At 37.0% G+C, this 13,682-nt stretch overlaps 1 protein-coding gene across 2 annotated transcripts in view; it reads right to left on the minus strand.

Moving 5' to 3' along the window:
- The window catches only part of SLF2 (SMC5/6 complex localization factor 2), a 45,621-nt gene that overhangs the window by 6,382 nt on the left and 25,557 nt on the right, over positions 1–13,682 (minus strand). For both annotated transcript variants that reach the window (XM_060641709.3, XM_060641708.3), the window contains exons 12-18: positions 11,471–11,573; positions 10,313–10,489; positions 9,006–9,103; positions 7,973–8,060; positions 6,602–6,733; positions 6,084–6,161; positions 2,797–2,883 (exon numbers count right to left, since the gene is read on the minus strand). In XM_060641709.3, the coding sequence (XP_060497692.1) occupies positions 2,797–2,883; positions 6,084–6,161; positions 6,602–6,733; positions 7,973–8,060; positions 9,006–9,103; positions 10,313–10,489; positions 11,471–11,573 (763 nt within the window). The remainder of the gene's footprint in view (positions 1–2,796; positions 2,884–6,083; positions 6,162–6,601; positions 6,734–7,972; positions 8,061–9,005; positions 9,104–10,312; positions 10,490–11,470; positions 11,574–13,682) is intronic.

Below are 13,682 nucleotides of genomic sequence, written 5' to 3' on the forward strand. Positions count from 1 at the left end.
GAATGCTTAAGACTCTATTCTCCCATTAGTTACCAAAGATCATCCAGAGAAAAACATATTCCCTGCCTTCAAGACACTTATATTTTCAACATGCTGGCTTTTGAACACCCACATAGAGAAGCTGAAGTGTGGGCTTTGTTATAGGCCCGAAGACTTTGGCTGTTCCCTGCCTTTCCAACTTCTATTTGAAAGACTTGAGGCCACAAAAATGGTTGTCATTTGCTCCTTTCCACATATTGGAACATCCAAGATTCACTGTTACGTCTCTCTAGGTATCTGCAAAGTACTACGAATCTTCTTTATTATTATTATTTTTTTTTAACATTTTTTTCATGTTTATTCATTTTTGAGAGAGAAAGAGGACGAGTGGGGGAGGGGAAGAGAGAGAGAGAGGGAAACACCGAATACGAAGCAGGTTCCAGGCTCCAAGCTGTCAGCAAGAGCCCAATGCGGGGCTTGGACCCACGTCGAGGTAACTGACTGAGCCACCCAGGCACCCCTATTATTATTTTTTAAATGTTTATTCATTTTTGAGAGACAGAGAGAGAGAGAGAGAGAGCACACGCGAGTGCGTTCGAGCATGCCCCAGTGGGGGAGGGGCAGTGAGGATCTGAAGCAGGTTCTGTGTTGATAGTAGACAGCCTGATGTGAGGCTCGAACTGACAAATCATGAGATCATGACCTGAGCTGAGCTGAAGTCGGATACTTAACCAACTGAGCCACCCAGGCGTCGCTATGAATCCTCTTTAAGTACCAAGTATATTCCTGCATTTGAAGGTTTAGTAAGACTGTCTGAAAGTCAAACTTTTCAACCACTCTAGAGATACTCAATAAGCTCTTAAACATAATTGCTTGAGAAAAATGTTTTCAACAAGTCAGGAATTTTATAGCTGCTTTAAGGTCTGTTTCCCCCCGCTTCCCCTTTAGAGTTCGGCAGATTCAGTTTCTCCAAAACAATCACCTTTTCTACTATGGGCTGTGAAGAGGCAACTTCTCAGCAGAACCATCCTCTGAAGCAATTTCCATACATCTCTGTGCTCTCTCCACTCTTAAGTAAGAGAAGCCCTGGCACCAGTCTATCCTGACACTTGGCTTTAAGAAACAGAAAACTTGGGTGGTCCTCTTTTCTCTTTCAGCATATCTGTCAGCAACAGCCACTACCACCAAGTTCTACAGGCCAGTAACTCGAGTCAATGTTCAAAAGCATGTGCTTCTCTGAAACTATGGTTTCCACTCTAAGGCAAAGAGCTATCCCCTACATATTTCTGAAAATCTGCAATCTGATATGACTTCATTAGCTGCTCATCTTTGTATTTAACTTAAATCTACTAAAATAAATACACATACCGAATCCAAACAGGCATTGTTGAAATGGTTAAACTTTACAGCTAATTAATGTAAGATATAAAGTTACAAAGCTGAAACTTCACATTTAATGATTTATCTAAACACAGTGGAAAAAAAAAAAAAACAACCACAGCTTTACATTACAAATGCTAAAAGGTGATTTGGAATAAAAAAAAATCCTTAGAAGAAAAAGCTTTAAAAAAAGTATTACTTATTTTTGTTTCAGAAAAAAACGTCAAATCATTTTATTAATACTAAAGTTGCTTTCCTAACTCCATTATCATATTCTGCTTTTCTAGTGTCTTTGAATATACTAAATTTTTAAGAAAAAAGTTTATTACCAAGCTTACTGAACCTTTTCCATCCTAGAGCTCAGACTGGGTGATGTAGAACTGAGAAATCTGAAGAATCCTTTTTAATATATCCTCTAATGGAGCATTCAAAGAATAACAGCTAACCTATTTCTTCTCTATGAACAAAAGTTTTCAACCATCACAAAACTTTATAACCACTTTTAAAACTTATATATTTATTTAAACAATGCTTTTAACCCTTGAAACTCACTTAAGCATAAAAGTCTTAATTTGTACAATAGGACAAAAGCTAATAAATTTCATTAGAACTGAAGAATTTTCTCCTTAGCTGTCAGGAGCTTTAGAATAGAGAGTATAGTAAAATGAAAAATGTATTTGTTTCCAGATTTTTTTTCCTTTTCCTTTTATTTTTTGAAGTAATCTCTACACTTGGGGCACCTGCGTAGCCCAGTCAGTTAAGCATCTGCCTCTTGATTTTGGCTCAGGTCATGATATTGCCATTCATGAGTTTGAGCCCCTTGTTGGGTTTTGCTTGGGATCCTCTTTTTCTTTCTCCCTGCCCCTCCCCTGCTTTCTCTCTCTCAAAAACAAACTTAAAAAAAAAAAAAAGTAACCTTAACACTCATTGTGGGGCTCAAACTCACGACCCCGAGATTAAGAGTTGCATTGCTCTATGGACTGAGCCAGGCAGGCGCCCTTCCTTTCATTTTTAATCTAGTTAGAAGTACTTAGTAGAAGCTTCTACTGACTTCTATTATTAAAAGAGAAAGTCATATTTCCCATCTTATGTGTACTTTTTTTTTTTTTTAATTTTTTTTTTCAACGTTTTTTATTTATTTTTGGGACAGAGAGAGACAGAGCATGAACGGGGGAGGGGCAGAGAGAGAGAGGGAGACACAGAATCAGAAACAGGCTCCAGGCTCCGAGCCATTAGCCCAGAGCCTGACGCGGGGCTCGAACTCACGGACCTCGAGATCGTGACCTGGCTGAAGTCGGACGCTTAACCGACTGCGCCACCCAGGCGCCCCTGTGTACTTTTTTTTTAAAGAGAGGCTTATATGTTTCTTTTCCTTAAATATTAACATAATCAAGGTTCAACAACAAAACCTAACAATTCTTTGAAAAACACACTTACCTTAGTTCTATAAAACAGTCTTGCATCTTCCCTAATGTCACACTTAACATGCTTTTCCAAAGCCCCACAGAGATGCACGAAGTGTTTCTGTGCAAAACAAGCATGAGGAATGAAAACAAGTCTGAAGCATTGTAAATTAACAAAGAGATTATGCCGTTAGAACAAAAACCATTTAAAAATCTGTCATTAACTAGTTAGTGACTTTTGATGTTAACCATCCAACTTAATAGCAGTCGTATCAGTGAAAATAGTAACTGCCACAACAGTAAGACTGTCAAGGTTTACTCCAAGTTGACATAAAAATATACACAAAAATGGAAGTTGTTTTGCTGTATATTAAGCTACACTAATGAAAAATTAATGCTAGAGCTCAGACTATGAAGTAATAATGCTCAGAAATTTAGAGTCCTTTTTTTCTAACACGTTCTGTAACTGAATATTCAAATAACAGCTAACTTACTTTTTCTCTATGAACAATACAAGCTTTAAAAGTACTTTTTTGAAAAATTAAGTGTCTTAAGTTTTAGAAGTGTATAGGCCAAAAGAGTCATTGTCATATATACACTAAAGTTGAATATACTAAGGTGAGAATGTAAATGGACACTTTTGGAAGGGAAATATAATAACCACTATCTTATAATAATTAAAATTTGAAAAATTTACAACCTTTGATCTAGAAATTCTAATTCTAGTAATTTATCCTATAGAAATGCTTATATAGGTTGGTAGAGATCTATAAATAAGCATGTTCACGTTAGTACTGGTATAATCACAAAGAGTATAATGTTCATCAAAAAGCTTTTGAAGTACTACCGTTATCAGACAGAAGTGCTAATATCTTAAGGCGAAAAAAAGTAAGTTGCAAATATGAACAGTATGACTCCATTTTTTGTTAAGTATATGCACAAATTATGGAGAAATTTATAGGAGGGCACTGGATTATAGGAGTCTTTCACTTTTTACCTTACATAGTTTTAAAACAGCTGAATTTTTAATAATAATCACTGCTTCTAATCAGAAAAAAATAATTTAAAAAAATGTGAAGACCATGTAAGAACAATATAGATACATGACAATAGATTCCAACCAGGAGAGCAAACATAATTCTATGTACAATAATGTTTATAAAAATACATGAACCAATCACTGCACAAAGAAGGAAACCATGAACAACATGAAAAGGCAATCTACTGACTCGAAGAAGATATTTGCAAAGGATATATCTGATAAGGGGTTAGTATTCAAAATATAAAAACACTGAGAAATAATCCAATTAAAAATGTGCTGAATACCTAAAAAGGCATTTTTCCAAAGACGACATACAGCAAATAGGTACATGAAAAAATGCTGAGTATCATTAATTACCAAAGAAATGCAAATCAAAACCACCATGTGATATCACTTTACACCTGTCAAGAACGGCTAGAATCAAGACAAGAAAAAACAAGTGTTGGTGAGGATGTGGGGAAAAGGAACCCTCACATTGGCAAGAATATGAAGTGGTGTGGCCACTGCGGAAAACAGTACGGAGGTTTCTCAAAAAATTAAATAGAAATACCATATGATTTAGTTATTCCATTACTGGGTGTTTACCAAAGAAAACAAAAACACTAATTTGTTGTCGGTTTTTTTTTGTTTTTGTTTGTTTGTTTGTTTTGAGAGAGAGAGAGAGAGAGAGAGTGGGTGCACAAGCAGGAGAAGGGGAGAAGGAGGGAGGGAGAGAGAGAGAGAGAGACAGAGAGAGACAGAGAGAGAGAGAGAGAGAATGAATCCTAAGTAGGCTCCATGCCCAGCACGAAATCATGACCTGAGCTGAAATCAAGAGTTCGACACTTAATGACTAAGCCACTCAGGCACCCCCAAAAACACTAATGTGAGAAAAAAAATGAACCCCTATGTTTATTGCAGCATCATTTACAAGAGCCAAGAATGGAAGCAACCCAAGTGTCCAGCGACAGATGAATAAAGAAAATGTGATATATACACACAATGGAATAGTACTCAGCCACAAAAAGAATGAGATGTTGCCATCTGAGACAAATGGATGGCCCTAGAGGGTATTATGCTAAGTGAAATAAATCATACAGAGAAAGACAAATGCTGTATGACTTCACTTATACATGAAACCTGAAAAACCTAACAAATGGATAAAAAAAGCAGAAACAGACCTATAAATACAGTGAATAAACTGATGGTTGCCAGAGGTAGGAGGGGTGAGAAGATGGGCAAAATGGTTGAAGGGGAGGGGGAGATACAGGTTTCAAGTTACGGAAGGAATAAGTCATGGGGATAAAAGGCGCAGCATAGGGAATATACTTAACGGTACCATAATGGCGCTATATGGTGACAGATGGTAGCTACACTTGTGGTGAGCACAGCGTAATACATAAATCTGTCGAATCACTGCATCATACACCTGAAACTAATGCAACATTGTGTGTCTACTTAACAAAAAACAAAACAAACAAACAACAAAAACCAAGAAAACCCCACATCAACCAGTCTTGTGTCCTTTTCACAATGCCTGGAAGGGGGACCTGCATAGCTCAGTTGGTTAAATATCTGACTTTTGCAGTTTGAGTCCCACCTTGGGCTCTCTGCTGTCAGCCTGGAGCCCACTTCAGAGTCTCTCCTAATCTCTGCACTTCCCCCACTCGCATGCGCTCTCTCTCCCTCTCCCAAAAATAAAAAAATAAACATTAAAAAAAGTAAACAAAAAAAGTAAACAAATATAAGACAGGTTGGAATACCTAGAGTATTCTCTAGGAATACCTAGAGAAACATGAGGACTTAAACAAGAACTTTCTCCAGAAGTACGGATTATGGTAGTTTTGGAAGAACAGAATAATTCAAGATGAAAAGTTTAACGCAGGGGGATAATTAAGAAATGTGTATCTAAAATAGCCTGACTTACTATCAGTTTAATTCTGAAGGCAACTATTATTTCTAAAGAAAAAGTAAGTGTAGCAGGAAAAGAGACTGGAAGAAACCAGCTTAGAGCTGGCCCATTTGGTGAGCTTGATTATCTTATTAATGTATTACATTGTTGTCAAGTTATGATGGTGAAATTACACTCCAATAAACAGAACTAGCACGTACTGAAGAAAATTCTTGTCAATGCTATGGTTGCAAAGCTACTATTACTTCCCTCTTTTCAGCGTACACTGGGATTTCTAGAGCAAACTCCAAGTTAACTTTTACCAAGTTTTCTCCTATGTAAAGAACATTCATTCATTCCATCAATAGTGACACTTATTGAAAACAAAATAGCACTAAAAACTACCTACCCGTTGTCCAGAAGAGAAAGAATGAGAACAACTAACTTCACCAACTAAATGAAGAAGAATGTAGGTCAGATAATATGCCTGTTAGAGAAATAAATAAAACAAACACTCATGAATTTGCTAGCATAGATGTCATCCCAGTTTACAAGTTAGGAGAGTTGCCCAGGAAGGATTAAGAATTTGCTAAAGTTAACTGAGCTGGTATGTAGGGAAATGCCAACCATTTAGCCTAAGCTTCCTGACTCCTAAGTCAAGTGTGTTCCTTTTACCATCTCCTAACTGCCCTAGTAAAGGACTACAAAAAATACTCCCAGTATTAAATTACCAAAAACCATCCTATAACTTCAATTCTCAACTCTCAAGAATAGTGGAGTTTCATGACAGCAAGAAGTAAAAAAATATCATTTACTTTATAACTGTGTTTGCTAGAATGTATCTGAGTCTCTAAATCAGTCTGTAGTTAAAAAGTTGGCATCAGTCATGCTCATATGTATTTTTTTGAAATGACCTAGCCTGGATACCTGCTTTTCAAGCTCCAAATGAAGGCTATCATCAATAGTGCCATTTGGTTGTTCAGCCCTTTTCTTCAGGACCATTTTCTTCAACAAATCCGACGGTTTCATTTGCACAAGGTAGCGATGTAGGACTGATATCTATTAACAGAAAGAAGAGAAACTGAACAATATGAAGCAATGCAACTGCTCTTTCCCAGTCTACTTTTTTGTCAGTGATCCTCTGTTCATCTGGACTTCTCTAATTTTGCCCCTTTAGCTTTCTTTATAGTCCAGCGATAACGATTCTCCTTTACTTAAAAGTCCTCAATTGCTTAAAAGGGATTTTAAATTAAAAGGTTCAATACTTGTAATGGAGGATAAAAGCTGGAGGAGGAGACTAAATGGCATTACAACAGAGGCAAAAGGGAATGCTTTCTCTGTGAAATTATTTGAAAGTCAGCAAAGCTGAATCTCGCTGTGAAGAGAAGTCACTGAATTCTGAAAAGAATTCTCTTTTGATGGAAGTAGGTATCACTGAAAGGATTGAGAGCTATTTGGCTGGTGGCTCAGAAATGGTCCCCATATATCTGGAATCAAATCGACCAGAACTCTACTATCCCTTTCAATCTCTGTGTCCCTCTGCATCCTGTGCATACTTCTATCATTGTTCTTACTACAATGAACCACAACGGCTGGTTTATTTTGTTTCAACGTAGATTATGTTTTCAAGGGCAGAGTCTCTATCTAATTCATTTTTTCATCCCGAGGACCTGTAGAGTATCTTATACTGAATTGAAGTTCACACAAGAACACATCTAGATCAGATTATACATTGAGTTTTAAAATTCCAACTATGTGTAGGCCCTGTAGCCCCCTTAGTGCTATTAATGTTTGTAAAAAGCTTTCAGGGCCTCTCAGTGGAGCTTCCAGTGGACATGTTTAAACCCACTCACATATATATGATATATTCAGTACTGAACAAGTACTAGAGGACAACCATGTTTAAGCTCTACAACTTAAAGACTAGTATTAAAACAGGTACAAGATGCAATTAATGTACAGTGGTTCTGCAACTTCTAATCCTGTGATAAAACTGCTAATCTTGATAAGGTGAACTAAATAGTCCTATTTATATAGCACATTATGACTTTCCCAGGAGTGTCCACACATTAATTCATCTAATTGTCCACAACCATTCTATATGGTGTTGGGTATGGTATCATCTCCATGTAACGGATCTCATTAGGAAGGACCATTCTAAAGATTACATAAAGAGTGTTATGCCTGAGACTTGAGATCTAACCCCTAGAACTTTTGACCTAAGAAACATCAATTTTCCCTACACCTACCCCACTATCTTTCCCACTTGTAAAAAGAAAGCAGAAATATTATTTATACCTGAAGATTATTGGCATTAGGGATATCTTCATGTTTCTCATCCAAAAGCTTTGAAATAATCACTAGGCTGAGGCACTGTCTCAGTTGCCTGGAATTAGAATTTAAAAGTATTTAAAATGCATTTTTTTTTTTTTTTTTAACGTTTATTTATTTTTGAGACAGAGAGAGACAAAGCATGAACGGGGGAGGGTCAGAGAGAGGGAGACACAGAATCTGAAACAGGCTCCAGGCTCTGAGCTGTCAGCACAGAGCCCGACGTGGGGCTCGAACTCACGGACCACGAGATCATGACCTGAGCCGAAGTCAGCCGCTTAACCCACTGAGCCACCCAGGCGCCCCATTTAAAATGCATTTTAATCAACACTGCTTGAGAAGCAATGAGCCAAAAGTTGTTCTTCTAATTGGAAACATAGCTAATGTTTCAAGAGAAGGCAGTACAAGAATGTATAAACTTCCATAGAACAGTAAAATTTTCACGTAAAATATTTGTACATAAAGTTAGAACTGTGTGAAACTCAGGCAAATCATTAAGAGCCTTTACCTTTGACCATGCTGATTTACTGAGAGAAAACCTATTTTATTGCCTGAATTTATTTTTACTAAAGCAAAAAAAAGAAAAAAAAAGAAAAAAGCCAGTTCATTCATTTTCATATGTGCCATCTGTATCTGTATTGTTACAAGCTAAAATTTAAAAAAGAATACTATGGACTGCCTGTCTGGCTCCATTGGTAGAGCATGTGACTCTTAATCTCAGGGTGGTGAGTTCAAGCCCCACACTGGGCGTGAAGCCTACTTAAAAAAAAAAATTCAAGAATATCATAAAATATTTTATTTTATGATAAATAAAATACATAATACATAAAATATTTTAAGTATTAGAGTCAGGCTGTCAATGCCCTTTCCCACAGTTGAATATGAAATAAAAGACTGATCTAACATTCAAAGGAATGATGAAAGGGAATAAAGAGCCCAAAAGCATTTCATTAATATAAACATACGTTTTTCTTCACGCTTAATTCTCAATTTTCAATACCTTCCACGAGATGTCCAGTTAGGGACCAGCTGTACCAACCACAGAAGGTTGTGGGGATGACTAGACAGTTCATTTATGGCCAGACAGAGTTCAGGCACCTGAAAACAAAGAATAAGCAAGATTTTTCAAACAGGTCAGTGGAACCAACTTCTAACAGACCATCCACATCCTTTACTGCCTTAATGGAAGCATTATGACAAAAAGAGCACTCGTTTTCAGAAATAGCATGGAGTCTAGAACCTGATAAAACACACACAGTACACGGATTTAGTTTTATTTTAAACTCTAGGACTGAACAGATACATTTAGCAGAATTTCACTTGGCTTTCAGGTTTTGTGCTATACCTCTACCTGTATCTAAACAGTCCTCTGGAAGAATTACAAATCTAAATCTAAACTGATCTAAATACAAATGCCATCTTCTAAAGGTGTATAATGAGAATTGCAGAAGATCGCACGTTTCTGACCTGTGTGCTTTCTTGCATTTTAGGGATCCTCAACTATTTCACAGTATTTAAAGTCTAACAAAATTGCTTCAAAATAATCTCTGAGTGGGGGAGTGAAGTATGGGATGAGGGTAACAGATGAGACAAGGTTGATTATATCTTGTTAATTGTTCAAACTGCGTGATAGGTACTTAGGGGTTTATCATACTCATCTCTCTACTTTTGCACGTTTGAAATTTTCCACCAAAAAAGATTGAAAAATCTAGTTTTTAAAAACCTATCAAAAATTATACATGTTTACCCTCAATGTGGCTACAGATGTGCAACTAAAATTTTTATTATATGTGTGACTTTGCTTCATCATTTCATGTAGGGCTCTCCTTGAAGGTCACTTCAGAAAGGCCTTCCCTGACTGCCCTACCTGAAATAGCAGAGCCTCCCAGCCTTGCTATTCTCTATACCCATGTCCTGCTTTATTTTAATTTGTAGCCTTTATTACAACTTGACATATTATAATCTACATTTACTTTATTACCTAACCCTCTCACAAGCATAAAACTGCCACGAAGGCAAGGGCTTTAGGTTTTTCACAGCTGTACCTACGTTACTGCTGAACCACAGTAAATCCCCAATAAATACTTTTTTTTGAATGTACGGCTGCAGTTTTAGAGAAGATTCAATTATCATAAATTTAAATACAGTTCCAGCAAAGAAGACCCCTTCCTCAGTTTATTTTTCATCTGCCAAAGATCTTAATTGAGTTTAGAAACTATTAATTCTGTATGCACTATGAAAGTCAAATTGTGATGCAGACAAAAAAACCAACGCTAAAACCAATAGAAAGGCTTTAAGTACAGTTACCTTTGTGTTCCAATCTCTAATGTTTTTCATCAGATTTATCAGGAGGCTCTGAAAGTCCACTAGAGGAATCTGTTTCAGCTGTTTTTCCAAACTCATTTTAAACAACATTAAAATAAGCAACATTATCTCACGATCCTGGTAACCTTCTGGATGTATAGATGTACACAAGCCTAGAAACTGTGACAGAAGTGTAGAGACAAAACAACTTAAGGAGATTCATTTTACTTGAAGAGTTTAAATTTGAAAACTTTCTGACAAAAAATACAAAAGAGAAGTTATAGAAAACAAAACATCCAGATGTCTAGAAAAAAGAAGGCAAAAAGAAACATGCATGTTAATAGTTAAATTAGGACATAAGTATTTTCTTCTCTAATTTTCATTCAGATTTTTTTTAAATGGCTCAGTATCACTGCTTTGATTCAGCCACTAAAAAGATTTAACACTGTTATTCGTTTTTTGTTTTCAGAGAGAGAGAGAGAGAGAAAGACAGAGAGAGAGAGAGTGCAAGTGAGCAGGAGCAAGCAGAGCCAGTGGGCATACATGCACATGTGCATGTCTGAGTGGGGAAAGGGGCAGAGGGAGGTGGTAAGGGGAGAGGAGGGGGAGGGGGGAGAGGGGGAGAGAGAGAGAGAGGGAGAGAGGGAGAGAGTGTGCAAGCGAGGGCTAGCAAGGGAGCATCCTAAGCAGGCTCCATGCTCAGTGAGGAATCTGCCTTGGGACCCAGTCCCAGGACCCTGGTATCAGGACCTGAGCCGAAATCAAAAGTCATGCACTCAACTGACTGAGCCTCCCAGGTGACCCTATTATTAATTCTTAATCACTAAGTCATATGGTAAGTAGTAACTTTTATTTTCATACATCCTAACTCTAAAAAAAATTGTTTCTAAAAAATACTGGTTTCTAAAAGCTTCTTGGTAAAGGTATTCCTAGAAATACATTAATTCTGTAACTTTGAGCTAAAGTTCCCTTTCACTCCTAATACTAAAACAAAAATAAAAACAGCAAAAACAATGTTTACTACAAAGATTACTGCTAAGAAATTCCAGAGATTGGAAATCACCTGGTAAAAACACTAGTGATTTTGTTTTAAAACAACTAACCACAAAACTAAATGGTTCCAGTTTTGTGCTAAAGACATTAAAAAGAGTTTTTCCCTACCTTAACCACATTTAAAATGTTGGTTTCAGGAAGAGTTGAAAAAATTGGCTTACAAGATGAATCTTCACTTCCTTTCCCTCCCAATGTCATCTGTGTTTCAGAACTATTGAAAAGTGAATAAAACAATGTGAAATTGGGCACAAAATAATGATTTTAAGAAATACTGAACAACAAAAACTAAGTTTTGTTTAGGCATAACTTATAAACAATAAAAGGAACATATCCATTTTAAGTTGTGATCAATGTATATAGGAGCATAACCACCAACAGAATCAAGAAGTAGAACATTTTTCCATTACCCACAAAAGTCCCTTCATGCCAGATCCAAGTAACTTTACTATCTCCCATTTCAGTAAACACCAGTCTGATTTCCGTCTTTATGCATTAGTTTTTCCTTGAAAAGCTACTTTTTATAAGGCAGTATCCTCACTGCTCTTGGTGTCAGAGAACTATGTAGAAGGTAGCTCTGGCTACGAAGAACTCATAATATTTAAAGACCTCATGAATAGAGAGCAAATATAAAGAAACAATTTTAAGCACCCCAATTCCGGTTGAGGTAATCGGTGAAGGTTCATGGAGGAGGAGACACATGAATTTGGCTTTCAAAAGTTATTTTACTTAAGGAAAAATTTTTATATGTTTACTTATTTTGGGGGGGGGGGGGAGGGGCAGAGAGAAAGTCAGACACAGAATCCGAAGCAGGCTGTAGGTAGGCTCTGAGCTGTCAGCACGGCTCACGTGGTGTTCGAATCCATGAACCATGAGATCGTGACCTGAGCTGAAGTCAGATGCTTAACCAATTGAGCTACCCAGGCGACCCCCTTGTTTACTTTTTTGAATAAATATCTTCATATGGTTAAAAAACCTCAAAAGGTATGAAGGTATGGTACGCTGCGCAGAACCACCCTTTCAGTCTAGACCTTCTGCCACCCATTTCCCTCCCCACTATCACTACTAGTTTTAACCCTTCCTTCCGCGGGCATTTTATGTATACACAAATAAATATGAATATATGGCCCCCTTTAATATAAATGGTAACATATACTATATGCTCTGTTGTGCACTTTCACCTAATATATCTTACAGATACTTCCATAACTATAAGTGAAAAGCTTTCTTATCTCTTAAAGTCTCTGCTTGGTAGTCCTGTGTGCCTTCTTAGCTAGTTAACCTCAGGAAAATTACTTAACCTCTCTGTGCCTGACTTGCCTGTAAAATGGGAGTGAAAATACTATCTAATAGCTGTAGTGACTATGAAATGAAGTACTATATGTTATGCCCTCAGAACTGCACCTGGCACATAGTAAGCAATATATAACTATTAGTACTTGTGTTGATTATAAACGTATCATGATTTATTTAATCTGTCTCCATACTGTCTTGCTCTTTCCGACAGTGCTTCAGTAAGTGAGACAGGTAATGTTTTGGTGAGCAGACACTGATGATGGAGGTGAGAGACCAGCAGGAGGAAAAGCCAATGCCACAATGACTAATATGAAGGAACAGCGAACAAATCAATTTGGTTAGAACAAAAGGGAGAGCAAAATAGAAAATAGGTCAGAATCAAACTGTAGTCTTAAATACAAGATGTAAAGGTTTGAGAATAGGGGAGATAGAAGTTTAAGGCTATACTTTCATAAAAGGAATCCTCCAACATTGAAAAGAATATCTTGGGGGTAGAAAGCCCCTGGGGAAAAGGAGATTTTTTTTTTTTTTTTTTTTTTTTTTATTACCAGAGTAGGCATGAAAAGAGGATCTGAATCAGACTGACCCTGGGAACAAAAAAAGAAGGAACAGCTGTGAGATGAGCAGAGGAAGAACACAGGGATGTGAGAGCTGATGGAATGTAGAAAAGAAAGAGTTATGACTCATATTTTAAGTCTGTACATCTAACAGAATAACGGTCAAGAAAAGAACTGTTCAGGGAGCCTGGATGGCTCAGTCGGTTAAGCATCTGACTCTTGATATTGGCTCAGGTCACCATCTCGCAGTTCGTGAGTTTGAGCCCTGCACTGGGGCACTGTCAGCGCAGAGCCTTCTTGGGCTTCTCCCTCGCACCCCCGTCAAAATAAATAAATTAATTAAAAAATAATAATGTGGCAATACATAGTATTACATAAAAAAAAAAATTAAAAAGAAAAAAAAGAAAAGAACTGTTCTACTATCTATCTTTTAGTATCTTAGTCTCCCTATCTGAATATTTAAGCACCTT

The sequence above is a fragment of the Panthera onca genome, chromosome D2 (assembly GCF_046562875.1).
Source record: "Panthera onca isolate mPanOnc1 chromosome D2, mPanOnc1 haplotype 2, whole genome shotgun sequence".
NCBI classification, from domain to species: domain Eukaryota; kingdom Metazoa; phylum Chordata; class Mammalia; order Carnivora; family Felidae; genus Panthera; species Panthera onca.